Source organism: Rhincodon typus, chromosome 9, assembly GCF_021869965.1.
Source record: "Rhincodon typus isolate 14 chromosome 9, sRhiTyp1.1, whole genome shotgun sequence".
Taxonomy (NCBI): Eukaryota; Metazoa; Chordata; class Chondrichthyes; order Orectolobiformes; family Rhincodontidae; genus Rhincodon; species Rhincodon typus.
The window spans coordinates 23,648,745-23,667,736 of NC_063340.1; the positions used below are offsets into that span (position 1 = coordinate 23,648,745).

The window sequence follows — 18,992 nt, forward strand, 5'->3', positions numbered from 1 at the left end:
GTTTACTATGTCATGCACTCTTTGGGAAGTTGACTGCAGTTTGTCTGTTAGCCATATTTACTTTGTGTTAATTATGGATGTTAAAGTATAAACACATGCTTCTTCTATGTAGATTGTTCTTCTAATCTGATTTTATATAGTAAGTTACGTCTTGTGGTTTTTCTCACTATAAGTGCCTGGGATCCCAATCTTTGCCTCCTAAAAGGCAAACCAGTTACTGGACCCATTAGCCTGTGTCATAACTTTTTGAGGATTTGTTTGGGATTCAGCAACACCCAGAGCCTTCTGCTGCTCCTCCAACCTAAGAATAACATCCATTATTTTACATTTGTTTGAATTCTTCCTACCAAAATTAATGATTTTTTTTTTAAATTTAAATTTCATCTGCTACTTGTCTATCTATACTACCAGTCTGTGTCATTTTATGAAGTTCTACACTGTTGTCCTTGCAGTTCAATGTTTCAATGTTTTGTATCATTTACAAATTTTCAAGCTATGTCCTGTATACCAAGTTCTAAGTCACCAGTATATGCTAGGAAGAACAAGGGTTCTATCACTGACTTCTGAGGAGGAACTGCATTGCAAACCTTCCTCCAGTTAGAATGACGTCTGTTTATCATTCAAGTAAAAACAAAATGCTGCGGATGCTGGAAATCCGAAACAAGTACTGAGCATGTTGGAGAAACTTGGCGAGCCTGGCAACGTCTGTGGAGAGAGAAACAGTTAATATTTCAAATTCAGTATGACCATTCTTTCAGGAGGTTTCTAGCCTTCCGTTGACTTAAGTGGTATCAATGAATTGCAAATATTACACTGTTGTTTAAATAGCCAGTTTTGAAGAAGTCCTACTGGATTAGAGTCAAAATATTAACTCTTTGTTTCTTTCTCCAAGTGCTGCAAGATCTGCTGAGTTTCATCAGTGTATTATGTTTGTAGGTGTTAATCACCACTACTGTTTCCTGTCACTGGGCCTTTTTTATATCCATGGGACTGTTGTCCCTCTTACTGCATGAGCCATGACAAGTCTGTTATGTTACTCTGTATTAAATGCTTTTTGGATGTTTATGTATCCATATCACCAGCTATGTTCTCACCAGCCTTTTTGGTTACCTCTTCAAAAAACTCGAGTGGATTAGTTAAACAAGTTTTACCCTGAACAAATCCCTGCTATCTTTTTTTAAATTAATCCATAAATCCCCGAGTGACAATAATTCAAACCAAAATTAATAGTTTCAGAAGCTTTGCCTCGCCAATTAAATTGACAGGCTAATAGTTGCTGATATTGTCTTTTAGCCCTTTGTCCAAATAGCAATGTAATGTTTAATTCTTCATTCCTCTCTCTGGTACTTCCACAAGCCTGAAGAAGACTGGAAATCTATGGTCAGTGCACCTCTAATTCCTATGCTCTCTTCCTTCAGTTTTCTTGCTTTAGCTTATCTGGTTCTAATAAATTATTAAGCACTGACACTTGACCATTGTATCAACATCTTTTGGAATAACAGATGAAAAATGTAAATTTAAATTAACATTATGTCCCTTGCCTCCTGTGCATGTGTTTCCTATTCAATTGTAATTGCCCCATTCCTCAGCACCCAGATTTTGATTCTCTTGTGCTGGCTGAGAGTCTAGTTCTTGTCTGCAATACAAATAACAGAAGCAAGGACAAATAGGAATAAAATGAAACTCCAACTTCCTTTCCTGCAGTTTGCAATCAGTGTTTTTTCTTCCCAGAATGGTAAATTTGTGTGTGTTTCTGAGCTACCATGCCTCCATCAATGTATAATCAGTTTAAATACAGCAACAGATTTTCAGGGTTTTGGGTATAGAGGAATAGTTATTTGCACACCTGTGCTGAAAAATCTTAAGTACTATATTAGTCAAAAAATGCAGTTGAAGAGAATGTACTCCTACAAAGGTTAAGCCAAAAGAATAGTTCGTGTTTAGCTGATAAGTAAAAGAGTCTTTGCATGAAGTCTTTTCCCTCTTGAACTGTGGTTTAGATACTTGAAATCTGATATCAAAATTTATAGATCTTTTCAACAGATAAGTGGTCAAGTCATGAAGTTGGCATCTCTTTTTTTGTATTAGGAGGCTTTATAACAACCTCCCAGCTCTTTTAAAAAGGTGAGGAGGGCAGAGCCTTGTTGCTGATTCCTTGTAGCCTTCATTGATCTCTTGTAAATGATTCAAGTCCTTTCTTGATACTTAGATCAAAGCCACTTATTTCCAGCTGATTTCAATCTCCAACAGTAGTGGTATCATGCAACCGGAATAATTTTGGTAGTCTGAAGCATCACTCCACAATAAGAGCTAGATGGCATACTTTCACTCTTGACTGATGAATAAATGATCTGCCAGCTTTCTTTTTGTTAAATTGCAACTTGGCAACAGTCTTAAGGGGCAGAATCTTCCTAGGCCCTGAAATTTGAGAATTGTGAGTTGGACAGCTTGGTGGTTAGCACTGCTGCCTCCATACCGCTGGGACCTGGGTTCGATTCCAGCCTTTGGTAACTGTGTGGAGTTCGCACATTCTCCTCATGTCTGAGTGAGTTTCTTCTGAGTGCTCTTATTTCCTCCCACAGCCCAAAGATGTGCAGATTAGGTGGATTGGCCGTAGGAAAATGCTGGGTTACAAGGCTGGGGTAGGGTGGGATGCTCTTTGATTCAAACCAACCCTCCAATGAGCCGAATGGCCTGCTTCCATACCGTAGGGATTCAGTGATCCAATGTTGAATGAGACCTTGTTTGACATTGGAAAATGCAAGCTTGATATCATCCAATTCCTGGAGGTTGAGACGTGATCCTTGCTACCTAATCTTGCCTTATTTGATTATGTAGGTTCCCATCCTCCCAACCACTAGATGGACACAAGATTGAGAACTCCCAACATGATAGTTGCAGCAGGTTCCTAAAGACTCTGGGTTGCTCCTCTGGGCCTATATCTCGAACACCCAGCACCAACATCTTGGGGCACACCCATATCCACATACACTGGCATCTGGCATATCGCCAGTGAATTCATACTGTATTTCTTCTCTCCTGTTCTGTACTTTGCCCCTCAGCTGTGCCCTAAAGGCTAACCATACTTCTGACTAATCCTGCAGTTTAGTGCAGACAAAATCGAGCAGTTTGTCATACTTGACAACAGTCGTAGTCATTAAACATTGAAACAGACCCTTTGGTCTAACAAGTCCACGCCGACCATGTTCTTAAACTAAACCAGTAATATCTGCCTGCGCTTGGCCTGTATCCCTCCAAATCTTTCCTATTCATGAACTTATCCAAATGTCTTCTAATTGTAACTGTAACTGTACCTGCATCTACCAGCCCTCAAGAGTGGATGATTTGCTAAGTGGCAAAGGGCTGTGCCAACCTTGCATGGGCACAACACAGTCACGTGCATCTTTGTGTGCATCAACAGTGGTATTGCCTGAAAGTCTAAAGGGAATAGTCCTCAGACCAATCTGAGGAAAGTATGAATGCCAAGTATGAGGAAAAGCTAGACAAGCTAGGCCTGTATCCTCAGGAATTTAGTCAGGTGATTTGACTGAAACCAGATTCTGAGGGGACTTGACTGGGTGGATGTGAAAAAGATGTTTCTTCATGTGGGTGAATCAAGAACTAGAGGTCATAGTTTAAAAATAAGGGAGTGGCCGTTTAAAACCGATGAAGCTTTTTTTTTTATTTTTGAGGATTGAGTGTCTTTGGAATTTCCTGCCTTCTACAGAGGTAGGTTCTTGATAACCAAGGGGATGAAAGATTATTCTGGTATGCGGGAATGTTGAGTTGAGGTTAAAACCAGTGCAGCCATGATCTTAATGAATGGTGGAGTAGGCTTGAAGTTGCTGCTGTTCTTTGTTTGAATATTCATAACTCAATTGGGATGCCCTTTGGTTGGGGTCCTGGCACAATAAGTCACAGGTACCTTCTGATATCAGTCCTTGGGATGGTCAGTAGGTCTGTACCTCTTGTCCAGGGAGTGGGTTACTGGATCTAGCATAACCAGTCTGAGGAGTCGTAGCCACACTGAGCGCTGCACAAATATCAGTCAATCTGGTTGCTCATTGTTCAGGGCTGCCTAGCTAAGTCACTTGTGGCTAGGCCATGATCAGCCCTAGGGGTCTACTAACTAAAAATCAGGATGGAGCCAGTGCTTGGAGAGATGCTGGGAAATTCAATTGTGGGGACTGGAATTGGAATCCTCGAATGAAAAGGGGATCGCAATACTGAAGGAATTTTTTTTTTCTTAAAAAAAAAAAAGAAAAGAAAAAAAAAGAAATTAGGGATGATTTTGGTATGGAAAGGAAAAGGGTCATTTTGAAGAGGGGGAAATGAGGCTGGGCACTAACTATAAGCAGCATGTTTTGGCTTCCATGAGTGACCAGCGTTCTACTCGCTACTACTGGCATATTTACTTGATATGCTCAGGGCTGGGGATTATAATGGACTGGTGAAGATGAGTTGGGGGGTGGCATTTGGGGAAGTGCAAAGCATATAGTTTTGACGGGGAGCACTACTATGAAGGACGTGTACATTTAGGGATTCATGAAGATTTAAGAAACTAAGCCTAAGATTCACTGTCCAAGGAGTGACCGCTGTTACCTTTTCATCATGCTGTAAATAACACGTAATGGAAAGGAAATAGCTGATCCCACTTGGAGTGGGTGGAGTGGAGTGCTTCATTCTGATCAAAATCAAAGCCCCTCCCTCCCAATGTCAGGCATTTTAAAGGACAATACCATTATGTAGACACACACCAGCTGAAGCTGAAAATGAGCCATATGAGCCTTGTGAATCTTTGCCCTACTGTGGGCAGTTCCAATCCTTGCCCAAGCATTCCTCAACATAGCACACAGGATGGCAAATTAATTCCACTAATACTAATGATGCAGTAGCTGGTTGCCTGTCTGGAAAGATGAAACCTAGTTGCTAAATAGCAATTACCTTGCCTGCAGGAGCAGGTCACTTCGCACCTGGATCAATGAAATATCATGTACTAAGCATGAGTGAACTCAGTATTATGCTGTTGTTGTGGTTAGACAGATTCTCACACAGCTGATGGTGTAAAGTGATCATAGTTAGCAACATGAAAATTTATTACCTTACCTATGTCATCTGAATGCCCTCAGGTTGTCGTCGTCTTCTGTTCCTTTTAAACTGTATGTTTCTGGGTTCCACAGCTGAGATGAAGGGTGCCTGCCCTACAGTGGAACCTGTTGGGTTTAGAGCTTTGTTTGAGTAACCCCAGGAGCATTTACGGCAAAGGGGCTGAAATATCATGGCTATGTCCCGCTCAGATGCGGGTATATCTTCCTTAGCTGTAACTTGCATATGACTGAGTGCCAGGTAGGGTGGAGATGGAACGCACATCTGGAGTGTCCTGAGAGGAGTAATAGAAATGTAAGGTTCCTTCTCCAGCTGGATGCCTACTGGCACTGCCTGCCTCCATGTGGGGAAGGAGAACCTGGAGTTCAGGTCTGATTCCCTCTTTTCCTCTGTCACCTTGATGTTGGTTGTTGACCACCAGTGATATGACTATACAATAGAGGTCTGTTGAATACACTAAGTGCTGGACTTGGCTGTCTGTAGCAGCTGTTAACCTGGCCATGGAAGCAGCCAGCTGCTTGCATGCCTGAGGTAGCAGGGTCCTAAGTGTGTTGCTTCAGTCGTGTTAGGTTGCCCAGTGTCCCCAACAAGTCTGTCTATTGATCCTGTATCTGCTTTCAATCCTGAATTTCCCACACCACGGGGTCCTTTTCTGCCTAGAACTGAGTAGGTGCTTGGTGTCCAGCAAACCTCTGAGTGCCAGCAACCTGAGATGTTTCTTTCCCAGCCAGCTGTGTAGACAAGGCAGTGATGTACTCATTTGCAGATGCTATTAACTCTAATCTTGATAAGATACATGAGTGTAAGTATCTGAGCTGATGGGAAGTTCAGAAGGCATCCTTGCTAGCACTTCACCGTCTGGGCTTTCATCCTTTTTGAGGGGGAGGAGGGCATGTTTTGTAGGGTGACTCTGACCACAGAGCAGTGGATATCTCACCGGTACCTGCGGAAGACTAAAGATAATGTCACAACTAAGTGGTAGATTAAATTCTCCGGGGGTGATGGGAGTAAGCAGTAATTTACACAGTAAACCAAAGTTGCTGGAAAAGCTCAGCACATCTGGCAGCATCTGTGAAGAAAAAATCAGAGTTAATGTTTTGGGTCTGGTGACCCTTCCTCAGAACTGTTGCTTTTTCCAGCTACTTTTGTTTCCAGCTACTTTGTTTTTGTTCCTGATTTACAGCATCTGCAGCCCTTTCAGTTTTTATTAAGGCTTTGTACCCAGTTGCTGGGACTCAGAACCTTTTAGCTTCCCCACAATAGGGTTCCAGCCTTCATTTGCAAGGGCCAGAATCCTGTCCTTGTACGTGGTCAGGAGATGAATACGTCTATCAGCACCCTGGCTCTTTTAGCCCTGTTATACATTTTTTTTAGTGATATGAGAAATAGAAGGGTTGAAGGCGGTGAAAGTGGGTGACGTAGTTGTTAGTGCTGGTACAGGGTAAGGGGGGGGAGGTGGTGGGATAGTATAGTGAGTTGTTCTGTGTCAGTAGGAGGCATGCAGAATTTTAGATTGCAGGATGTTGGGTGAGTGAGTGAGATTGTCAGGGCTCCTGAAGGGAATAAGTCCTTCCTCATATTTTTCCACACTCCTCTTCCCCACCCCCCACCCCCACCCCAATCCAAATCGAAATAATATTTGTTAAATGCAGCACTGTTTGAATGGGGTCTATTCTTGTGAGGGCCTTTTTTGTCTCATGAAATACAATTTCCTGGCTGAGCCTAGACATCAACTGATGGATGTTCTTGTTAAGATTACTTTTAATCTGACAGAGTTGGTGATTTCACTGGCAGTGGCTCCTTATGCATTTAGATTTTTTTTTGCCTTTCCCCAACTCCACTGTTTGTGTTTGTTTGTTTGTTTGTTTGTTTGTTTGTCAACTTGTTGCCACTGATTTTTTTTTTTTTAATGGGGGATTCAGTAAAATTAGGCTATTGAAACTGATCAAAATGTCCTCTAGGTTCCAAGATTATCTGAGTTGATTTTGAAAAAGAAATCTGTTCACACTTCAGCAAAACTGTGCTCTAGTCTTTTGGTTTAGTCCTTGCTTAAAATACAATCTTAGTGTAGAAGCAGGCCACTTGGCTCATTGAGTCCACACCGACCCTCCCAAGAGCATCCCACCCAGATCCAACCTCCTACCCTATCCCTGTAACCCTACATTTTCTATAGCTAGTCCACCCAACCAACGCATCCCTGGACTGTGGGAGAAATCCAGAGCACCTGGGAAAAAAATCCACACAGACATGAAAAGAATGTACAAACTCCACACGGGCAGTCACCCAAGAGTAGAATTGAACAATGGTCCCTGGTACTGCTGACAAGTGAGCCACTGTGCTGCCCATATGTGTATTTTTGTTAACTATATTAGAACTCTCTGCACTAGATGGTTTGTTTATAGGTTATAAATGGAAGGAGACTCGATGGTAATTGTTTCAGATATATGTAGTATGAATATAGATATATCTAGTAAGAATGTTTTTGTTTTTTTTATTGTTTAAAATGTTTTGATGCTCTTCAATCTGCAGACGAATCCCATTAGAAGACATTCCTGAAGATGAAAATGAATGTGCCGCCTGGCTTCATAAACTATATCAAGAAAAGGTGAATTCATTTTTCTAGTGGCAAAAGAATATTAATTGAGTTATTCATGACGGTTTCATGTGATCACTCTTCAGGGGAGTACTTGTTTTCTGGAAGGCTACAAGAATCCACCTCCTACTTGGTGCTAATTTGATTTAAGGCACCAGGAATTTCTAAGTCACCAAAAACTACCAATCAAAAGAGAAGTGAAATAGGCTGCTTTGGTTTGCTTGCTGCAAAATTACGCACATATGTCTTGAAAAAAACAGAAAATGGATTACTCTTTGGTGCCATGTGCTACTGAGGGTTGGAATAAGAAGATAGGGCAGATAAATCAGTGGCTGAGGAGACAGTGCAGTGGGCAAGGATTCAAATTTTTGGATCATTGGGATCTGTTTTTTGGGCAGAAGAGACCTGTTCAAAACAACAGAGATAGTAGGAACTGCAGATGTCGAGGAAAAACAACAGATTGGTTTCTCCTGAGCTGAAGATTGGGTGGGGGAGGTGTCGGTGGCAATATCCTAGCAGGGAGATTTGCTAATTCTATTTGGGAGCCTTTAAACTAGTAAAGGGGCAGGATGAGGGGGGGAATTCCTAAGAAGTAGTGAGAATAGAGACAGATGGGGACAGTTTGAAAGCCAGAGAGCAAGTTATTTAGACAAGGCAGGTAAGACCAAGTCCGAGAACGAGGTAGCTCTGAAGAATTAAACTGCATTTATTTCAGTGCAAAGGGTCTGCACGTAAGGCAGATTAACTCGGGGCACGTATGGAAATATGGAACTGGGTCACAATAGCTATTGCAGAAACATGGCTGCAGGGGGGAAAGGATTGGCAGCTCAGTGTGCCGGAGTTTAGATGCTATAGGAAGGATAGAAACGGAAGCAATAGAGGAGAGGGGAGGAGTGGCATTTTTGGTTAGGGAAAACATTACTGCTCTACTTAAGATATTTCTGAGAAATGCCCAGTGAAGTTATATGGGTGGAACTCCAGAAGGGGATGATCACCTTGATGGGATTGTACCACAGACACCCTAATAGTCAGTGGCAAACTAAGGAGCAAATATGTAAAGAGATCTCTGATCTATGTAAGAATAATAGAGTTGTAATAGGGGATTTTAACTTTCCAAATATAGACTAGGACTGCCATAGTCTTGAGGGCTTGGATAATGAGGAATTTTGTTGAATGTGTTAAATGTACCTACTAGAGAAGAAGCAAAACTTCTCCTTCTTCTGGTAAACAAAGTAGGGCAAGTGACTGAAGTTAGCGGGGGAGCACTTTGGGACCAGTGATCATAATTCTATTGGTTTTAAAATAGTGATGGAAAAGGACAGGCCTTGTATTAAAGTTAAAACTCTTAATCGGAGTAAGGCAAATTTTGATGGTATGAGCCAGGAACTTTCAACAGTTGATTTCAGTGGACTGTTCGCAGGTAAAGGAATGACTGGCAAATGGGAGGCTTTCACAAATGAGATAACAAGAGTTCAGAGGTATTATGTACCTCTTAGAGTGAAGGGTAAGGCTGGTAAGAGTAAGGAACAATGAATGAATAAAGGGAGGCCCGGGTCAAGAATGAGGAGCAGGCATATGTTAATTAAAGACAACTGGTATTAAGTGACTCTCACTTGAAGAGTACAGGGGTTGTAAGGACATTGTCAGGAGGGCAAAAAGAGGACATGAGGTAACATTATCTGCCAAGGCTAAAGATAATCCAGAAAGATTGTACAAGTACATTTAAGAGAAACTAAAGAGAGAATAGGACCCCTTTAAAGATCAATGAGGTCATCCATGTGTGGAATCACAGGAGATGGGAGAGGTACTAAACAAATATTTCATCTCCATATTTACTGTGGAGAAAGCCATGGAGGCTTCATTGTTCGGAAATAAATATTAATGTCTCAAAAACAGTCTGTTACAGAAGAGGAGGTTCTGGAGGCACAAAAATATAAAGGTGGATAAATCTCCAGGGCCTGATCACGTGTATCCGAGAACATTTTTGGAAGTCAAGGAAGAAATTTGTGGGGTCCCTACCGGAGATATTTGCATCATCAACAGCCATGGGCACTAGAGGATGTCTAATGTGCCTTGCTGCCAGGAGATGCCTGGGAACCATAGATTCGTGATTCTGACATCCAGGGTGGGTAAGTTGTTGGAGGGGATTCTGAGATAGGATTTACATGCATTTGGAGAGGTGGGGACTGATTAGTGATTGTCAGTCTGTTTTTGGGCATGGGAAATTGCACGTCACAAACTTGATTGAGTTTTTTTGAGGATGTAACCAAAAAGATTGAGGGCAGAGTGGTCAATGTTATCTGTGTGCGCTTTAGTAAAGTGTTTGATAAGGTTTCATATGGTAGACTGATTAATAAAGTTAGATCACATGGGAATTCAGGGAAAATTTGCCAATTAAGTACAAAATTGATTTTATGGTAGGAGACGGTGGTGGTAGAGGGTTGTTTTTCGGATTGGAGGCCTTTGACCAGTGGTGTTCTAGAGAGATCAGTGTTGGGTCGACTTTGTTTGTTATTTATATAAACGATTTGAATGAAAATTTGGGAGACATGGTTAGTAAGTTTGTGGATGACTAAAATTGGCGGTATAGTCAACAGTGAAGGAGGTTATCTAAGATTACAGAGGGATCTTGATCAATTGGACCAACGGGTTGTGGAGTGGCAGATGGAGTTTAATTTGGATAAATGCAAAGTTTTGCATTTTGGTAATGGCAAATAAGGGTAGGGCTTATACAGTTAATGGTTGAACCCTGCATGGTGTTCTTGGACAGAGACATATTCAGGTACATATTTCTTTGGAAGTTGTCATAGGTAGACAGGGTGGTCAACAAGGCATTTAGCATGTTGCCTTCATTGTTCAGACTTTTGAGCATGGGAGTTGGAATGTCATGTTGAGATTGTACAGGATGTTGGTGAGGCCACTTTTGGAGTACTGTGTACAGTTCTGGTTGCCCTGCATAGGAAGGATGTTATTAAATGGAGAGGGTTCAGAAAAGATTTACCACGATGTTGCTGGGAATGGAGGGTTTAACTTATAAGGAGTGGCTGGATAGGCTGGGAGTTTTTTCACTGGGGTGTAGGAGGTTGAGGGGGTGACCTTTTATAGAGGTTTATAAAATCATAAGGAGCATAGATAAGGTGAATAGCAATAATCTTTTTTCCCTAGGATGGGGGAGTTCAAAACTAGGGGGTAACAGTGGAGCTGGAGGAGCACAGTGGGCCAGGCAGCATCAGAGGAGCAGGAAAGTTGACGTTTCTGGTTGGGGCCCTTCAGAAAAACTAGGGGGCATATTTTTAATGAGATGAGAAAGATTTAAAAGGGGCTTGAGGGGCAACTTTTTCATTCCACATACAAACCATCCTCTGATCTGCCAGAGGAAGTGGTAGATGTAGGTACAGTTACAATATTTAATAAAAAATTCAGACAGGTACATGAATAATAAAGATTTAGAGGAATATGGGCCAAGCACAGGCAAGTGGGACTAGTTTAGTTTGGGGGAAACTTGGTCAGCATGAATGAGTTGCACTATAAGATCTGTTTCTGTGCTGTATGATTGAGTCTAAAATGTTGAATATTTTTCATGTCGTAAAATTAATTCACTTAGATTAACTTTTTTAAAATTATGATTAAAAGTAAAAGCTGTGACATGTTAAGCAAGTACAAAGGTAGGAAAAGGGGGTAAAGGAAGGAAAGAACAAAAGAAGCTCTCTGCTGGTTAGAGGGCAGGAGAGGTATGATAGTAGGAAAGCTGACGTTTCGGGTCTAGACCCTTTTTCAGAAAGGCGTGGTCTAGGCCCGAAATGTCAGCCTTCCTGCTCCTCTGATGCTGCTTGGCCTGCTGTGTTCATCCAGCTCTACACCTTGTTGTCTCAGATTCTCCAGCATCTGTAGTTCCTACTATCTCCTGAGGTATGATAGTGTAAGGCATAGGATGGTAATGGGAAAAGTAGAGAATCAAGATTTGCCCAGAGTCTCGACATGATCATAGGTCAAATCCCCAAGGTATTGAGGACATTTTTAGTTGAAATTCCAGGGTTTAAATTTTTGTCTTTGAAAATGTTGCCAGAAGTGGCTGTGGATGTAAATTGACAGACTGTCTGTCTGAAGCGAGTGAGTGTGCCTAGGAATATCATACCTGCATTGTGAAAGGAACTCTAGACAACAGCCCTTCAAAGAGAAGAGGTTGTGAGTCAAAACAGACTGGATTGTGATTTCTTTTGACTACATGGGTAACGAAGGGCTCGTGATTTCTTGTTGAACAGCAAACCACCACCTGCAGAGTCTGTTGCAAGCTACAATTTTGTTTCTCCCCCTTGAAAAATTCACAAGGACAAGGTTTTTAAAAGCTAGTTTCAACTCTAGTGATCTACTGGGAGTGAATATTCTTGTGTATACCACCTCTGGTTTGATTGTTAGCGTGCTCTGAAGGTCACAGTCGATAAACTATTCACCCCTGCTTTGCAGGTAAAGACCATTTCTAACTGAGTGCTAGTCAACTAGTTAACAACCAGACAAATGGCAACAGGATGTATAAAGGTCTCTCTCTCTTTTTTCTTCTCTCTCTTTCTTTTTTCTTTCTTCTTTTTTCTTTCTTCTTTTTTCCTTTTTTCTTTTTTCTTTCTTTTTTCTTCTTTTTCTCTTTCTCTTTTTTTTCTTTTTTTCTCTTTCGCCTTTTTCTCTTTCTCACCCTGAAATGCTGGCATTCAGTCATGATTTGGAAGGATCTTAATCAATCTGCAAAACTAAGGATCATGAAACTGTTCAACTACCAATGGCAATGCTAGTGGTACCCTGCTCTAGAAAGGCTCCAGCATTCACCTGTCTGCTGTTCGAAAATAATAGAGACTGATCTGTATAACTTGTTGTTAACTTTTGTCTCTGTTTGGTTCTCATCTGATTTCTAACCTGTGTATGTGTCGCACTAGTACTTTTTCTTGTGTGAAGTATTTAATATAATCCATGAATGCCTGACTAAATTGATTCCCTTTTAGAGCATAAGTTCATTGGTCTGGGGGAAAAAGGTAACCTTGTTGTAACAAACTGAAGAGGTGGTGAACAAGGAAGAGAGTCTCTTTAGTTCTGCTCACCCAGGAGTCTTGGCTATCCTGTCCAGAACCAGAACGAATTGGGGAACCTGCCCTAGAGTGTGGTTATAACAAGTGATGTAAATAGGTACAGCAGAATCATAACCAACAGCTGCTGTGCAGAAAATAGATTTGTGCAGATATCGTGATCTGAGACTTTTGAGTTGGAATGACAGAGTACTTGATTTTAATTCGTTCATGGGATGTGGTCATTGCTAACTGTCATTTATTGCCCATACCTTTGTTGCTTCTGAAGGTGATTTGTGAGCTAGCTGCTTGAACTGCCACAGTCCATGTGCTGTAGATAGACCCAACAGTGCTGTTAGTTTCAAGATTTTGGCCCAGTGACTTTGAAGGAATGGTGATATATTTCCAAGTGAAGATGGTGGCTGGCTTCGAGGGGTTCTTGCATGTGGTGGTGTTCCCATGTATCTGCTGCCCTTATCCTTCTCTCTAGAAGTGATCATTGGTTTGGAAGGTGCTGTCTAAGAAATCTTGGTGAATTTCTGCAATGATGTACACTGCCATTATGGAGTTGGTGGTGGAGGGAGTGTGTGTGGTGTCGTCATGTTCGCTGCTTTGTCCTGGATGATGTCTAGTTTCTTGAGGATCATTGGAGCTGCACTTTTCCAAGTGGTTACTCGTTGGAGAATCAGAAGGTGAGTTACCCACTGCAGGATTCCAAGCTTCTGACCTGCATTTGAAGCCTTTGTATTTAAATGGCTAGTCCAGTTCGGTCTAGTCAATGGCAGCTCCTAGGATGTTGATAGTGAAGGATTCAGTGATAGTAATGCTGTTAAATTTCAAAGGATTTTGCATGTATTCTCTTTGGTGTTGGTCATTGCCTGGCATTTGTAAGGCACGATTATTACTTGTCACTTTTGAATCCAAGCCTCAATATTGTCTAGCATTTATGTTTGGACATTAGACTGCTTCAGTATCTGAGGAGCTGTGAATAGCACTGAACACTGTGCAGTCACCAATGAACATCCCCACTCTTGACCTTCTATGGCTAGAACCAGGATTGGTCCCCTCAGTTGAAAGTGGTAAAGTGCAGCATATGGCCAGGCCATTGTAGATTTGTGTTGAGCACAATTCTGCTAATTGGGCATTCATGAAGTGCTGTGGCCTATTTTGTTGCTAAATCTATTTGAATTCTATCCAATTTAACATGGTAATAATAATAGTGCCACACAACTTGATGAAGAGTATCTTCAGTGTGAAATTGGAACTTTATTTCACAAGGACTGTGCTGTGATTGTCCTTACCAAAACTGTCTTGGACAGATGCGTCTGTCAGGCAAATCTGTGAGGATGAGGTGGTGTGTTTTTCCCTCATGGTTCCTTCAACACTTGGTGCAGATAAAGTCTACTGGCTGTGCTGTCCACATTTCAACCAGCTTGGTTAGTAGTTTTGCTGCCCAGTAGTACTTACGGATGGACATTGAAATTTCTGACCAGGTACATTGTGTGCCCTTGCCACCCTCTGCGCTTCCTCCAATCGGTGTTCATTAGGGACAACTGATATATCCATCGAATGGGTGGGTACGTGGTACTCAGGACGAGGTTTCCTTAATATGTTTGACTTGATGCCACAAGACTTCACTGGTCTGGAATCAAATGTTGAGACATCTCTGGACAACACACTCCTGACTTCTACACAATAGAATACCATGTCTGGGTCTGTCTTGAGGGTGATAGGACATGCTCAGGGTTAGTGATAGTGTTATCTTGGTCATTGTCTGTAAGTTTTCATTCCATGAGTATGACTGATTTCTTACACTGGTGCTTGACAAGTCTAAGACGGTTCTGCCAATCTTGGCACCAGACCCTAGTGTTGTTAAGGAAGACCTACTGTCTGTTTTGCCACTGCCGTTTCAACTGCATTTATCAATGTCAGGTGGTCTGACTCTATGTTTTTTGTTTTAAATGCTTTTTCCACTGTCAATACAATTGAATGGCTTGCTAGGCCACTTCAGAGTGCACTTCGAATAGTGTAGAAGAAAACTTAACCTGAGGCACTTCCTATTTATAACCTTCAGCACTGAATTCTATGATGTCATAAGTTCCCATTTTGTTCTTCCCACCACCTTCCTTCCTCACTCTTCCACTTCCACTCTTGTCCCTTCACAAACCTGGGTCACCACAAGAACCCCAGATGGTGTTTATTGATCCTGGGAGACAATGGACTACCTGGGGTGCATGTCACTTCTGGATAGAACAATAGTTTGTGGCTGTAGAGACCAAGTCAAGAGTGGCAGTGCTTTCTGCATCTTGCATAGATGCATAGCATTGACTTAAGGGGACTTCCTTCCTTCTGTGCTCTTTTCCTTTTTTTTTGACCGTAGCTGCTTTTTCATGCTCTTCCTGAATGCTTACCTTCAGATATTCTCCCGTCACCAGAGAGGACTTACCATGAGTTATCTCTAATCCCTGTCAACTTGAGGTTTCACTTGCAGAACATCTTTTATGTAGCAGATGTGGGTGACCTGTCACAGAATCTCAGAATTGTTATGGAGCTGAGGACGACTGTTCAGTTTATTAGGTTTGCACTGACTTTCCAAATAAGTGTTAACACTTTGTGCCATTCTCCTGTCTTTTCTGCATGACCATGTGTATTATTTGTGTTCAAACATCAAGTGTTCTCTTGAATATCTCAAATGAACTTGTTTCCAATAGACTTCCAGACAGTGTTCCAGACTCTTCTCTCTGCAAGAAAAGGTTGGCTTTTTGGTTGCATTGCTAGAAATTAAGTTAAACTTGTGCCTTTTGGTTTTCAAACCTTTTTACAAGTGTCTTCTTTTTCTCTCTAGCTATGCTCCAAGGAGAAGGTTGAGGTTTCCAACGGTCTTGTGGCATTCCAGATTATTCTTCATATATCCCTCCTAGCATTCCAAAATTCAGCAACAAGCTCTGAAGTAAAAGTCAACTGGTACTTACTGACTGACTACAGTGCTGAACAATCTACTGGGACTTGAATCTGGCAGTTCCAGGAGCACTTAGGTTTTGTTTGCTGGAGACTTGATTGTAGTTTATGGAGCACTGTCCTTTTTGTTTGCAGTAACTGACTCCGTTTTAGTCTAAACCTCCAAACCAGTTAACATTCCTCTGATTTCCTTCCCTTGAACATGGTGGTGGTGCGTAAATGATTGAAATTTGACACAGCACTCTGGCCTTGTCTGATAAAGCTTGGTTGAGGAATATTAAATCTATTCTGGATAAGTTGATCGGTGGATGACCTTCTTTCCTAAAGTGTTATAGTTTAGTGGTATATTTCTTTGGCTGAAGTCTGACTTTGCTGTATGCCAGGCAGGGATCAGTGTCAAAGTCGGATAACACCAAGTGATGAGGGTACTATTGAGGGTGAGATGTCTGGTGATACCACTTGGCTGGTAACAGTGGTGTGACCTTTTGTGGCACAACTTGGTTTGGAAACATTTGTTTATCACAACATCCATTTAATAGCAAGTTCCAGCAATTTCTGTTTAATAGGAAAGCCTCAAAGTAGCGAACCTTCACTGGAAACTTGTTTTTTCAATCTGGCTAGATCAGTTTTTTCCTAATCAGTCATACAGCACAGAAACAGATCTTTCGGCCAACCAGTCCATGCCAACCATAATCCCAAACTAAATTGGCCCCACCTGCATGCTATTGGCCCATATCTATCCAAACGTTCCTCATCCATGTACTCGGCTAAACGTCTTTTAAACTTTTTAACTGTACCTGCATCCACCACTTCCACTGGAAGGTTATTCCACACACAAACCACATACAAAAAAAAAAGCCTAATGTCTATATTTGTATTAATGCTAAATGCCTTCTTAACCATCCTATCTATATGTGATGCAAAACTTCAAAGAATTACGTAGCTGAACCCCTAGGTCTCTCTGTTCTATAACACTACCCAAAGCCCTACTTTTAATTGTATACGTCTTGCCTTTATTTGTTTAACCAAAGTGCAATACCTTGCATTTATCCAAATTAAACTCCATCTGCCAGTCTTCAGTCCATTGACCCAATTGATTCAAAATCTCTATAATCTTAAGGAACCTTTTCCAATGTCCATTATTCCATCAATCTTGGTGTCATCCATGATCTTACTAACCATGCTTTGTATACGCTGGCATAAGTAATTTATATAAATGACAGACAAAAAGGGACCAAGCCCGAACCCTGTGGAACACCGCTGGTCATCGGCCTCTGGTCTGAAAAACAACCCTCCACCATCACTGTCTCCCCTGGTGAAGCCAATTTTGTAATCAGTTGTCAAGCTCACCCTGAATCCCACGTGATCTAACTTTACTAATTAGTCTATCATGTGGAATCCTTTCAAAGACTTTACTAAAGTCAAAGTAAACAATACCTACCACTCTGCCCTGATCAATCTTCTTGGTTACTTCCTCAAAGAAACTCAATGAACTTTGACACAGTTTTCCTCGCACAAAACCATGCTGACAATCCCTAACCATTCCTTGCCTCTCCGAATGCATTTAAGTGCATATCTTTCAAAATCATTTCCAACAACTTACCACTGAAGTCAGACTCTCGGGTGTATAGGTGCCGGGTTTCTCCCTACAACCCTTCTTAAAGGCTCAACATTAGCCATTCTCCAGTCTTTCGGCACCTCACCCGTATTTATATATGATTATACAAATATTTCTGCAAGGGCCCCTGCAATTTCCTCCCTAACTTCCCACAAAGTCCTGGGATGCATTAGATCAGGGCCCGGAGATTTATCCACCTTTTTATATTTTCTAAGACCTCCAGCGTTTCCTCCTTTGGTGGTCTGAACTGTTTTCAAAACATCAGTATTGATTTCCCCAAGTTTTCTGGCCTCTATCTTTCTCCACAGTAAAAACTGATGCAAAATATTCATTTAATATCTCCCATCTCCTGAGATTGTCCATGTTTGGGACCTCTTTGATCTTTAAGGGGCCCTAATTTCTTTCTAGTTGTGAAACACTTAAATTTTGAATTCTTACTATTTACTTACTGTTCTTATTGAATTTTAATTCCCTAATCTTGGAATGATATTGTACAAAATTGAAGTTCTGACACTTGTCCATGTATCTACCTTTTGTGTAGTGTTTTATTATTGCTAAAATTATGTGAAATTGTGATTTGCGGTGGGCCAGTTTAAATTGCTACATGCCTATTCAGTTTAAAATTTAATTATTTAATGTAGAGCTCAAGGTTTGGAATGCTGTGACATTGCTCTCATAGGTTTGTATTTGAAAAAAGGTGTTATGCTGAAAATTAACTGCATCTGATTTTCTTTCTGCCAGCTTTCCAATGGTAAATTATTGGCTGAGTTATTAAATTATTCAGGCCTATTATATAAATGATAGTTGATATTGAGTGATGTGATGAAAAGCAATACGGTCTAGCAAATATGGCATAAGTAGTGTTACTCTACTCTCTCACTGGCACACTTGAAATATAAGATTGCTTTCCACAGAACAATCACGTGATTGTTCTGTGATTAGCATTCTGATAATGAAATCACAGTTTAAGAAATTGTAGTGTTCCAAAACCATGTAATTCTATGTTTTTACATGAGACTAGAGCTTGTGGGACCACAGGTAATATATGATTATATATGGCTCTGACAGATTGTAGAGAAAAGGAATGCAGGATCAGTGCTTGAGACTAAGCTATTTGCAATCCATATTAATGATTTTGAGGTGACTCAGTGGGATGGTGCGTGGGGAATCTAATCCTGCTATTGCTGGAGTCATCAGTAAAGTTTAAAGTACACCAAATTCCTAGTTAGCCTGTCAGGCCCAAACTAATAAAAAACAGACAAGATTTCTGTGCTTAACAAGAACTACCATTTTTATAACCAATAAATATATTCGAACAACAGGTAAATGACTATGAACTGTTGACATTTTTTTTCTCTGACTAGGTGGCCCTGTAGCCCAGTCCACAGGGTTTTGGGGTTTTGAGATGATCCTCTGCTTGTCAGGATTTTCTGTTCTTCAGGATCCCTTCTCCAGGTTCTTTTCACTACTTTGCAGGAGGCACAGGCAATTGGTACACGAACTGTGAAGTTTTGGCTTTTGGTTAAAGACCAGTTTTCATCAGCTGGTGAGGGAAAATAAACTAGTTTACTTCAGACTTTAGGTATTTTACTGGAGAGAGACACACCATCTCCCCATGTACAAAAACAGAAGCTGCTGGAATAGCTCAGCAGGTCTGGCAGCATCT

General features: G+C 41.2%; 1 protein-coding gene across 1 annotated transcript in view; it reads left to right on the forward strand.

Moving 5' to 3' along the window:
- LOC125483986 (1-acyl-sn-glycerol-3-phosphate acyltransferase delta-like) overlaps positions 1 to 18,992 on the forward strand; it is a 118,257-nt gene that overhangs the window by 59,704 nt on the left and 39,561 nt on the right. The window contains exon 3 of the mRNA XM_048600946.1: positions 7,618 to 7,711. Within this exon, the coding sequence (XP_048456903.1) occupies positions 7,618 to 7,711 (94 nt within the window). The remainder of the gene's footprint in view (positions 1 to 7,617; positions 7,712 to 18,992) is intronic.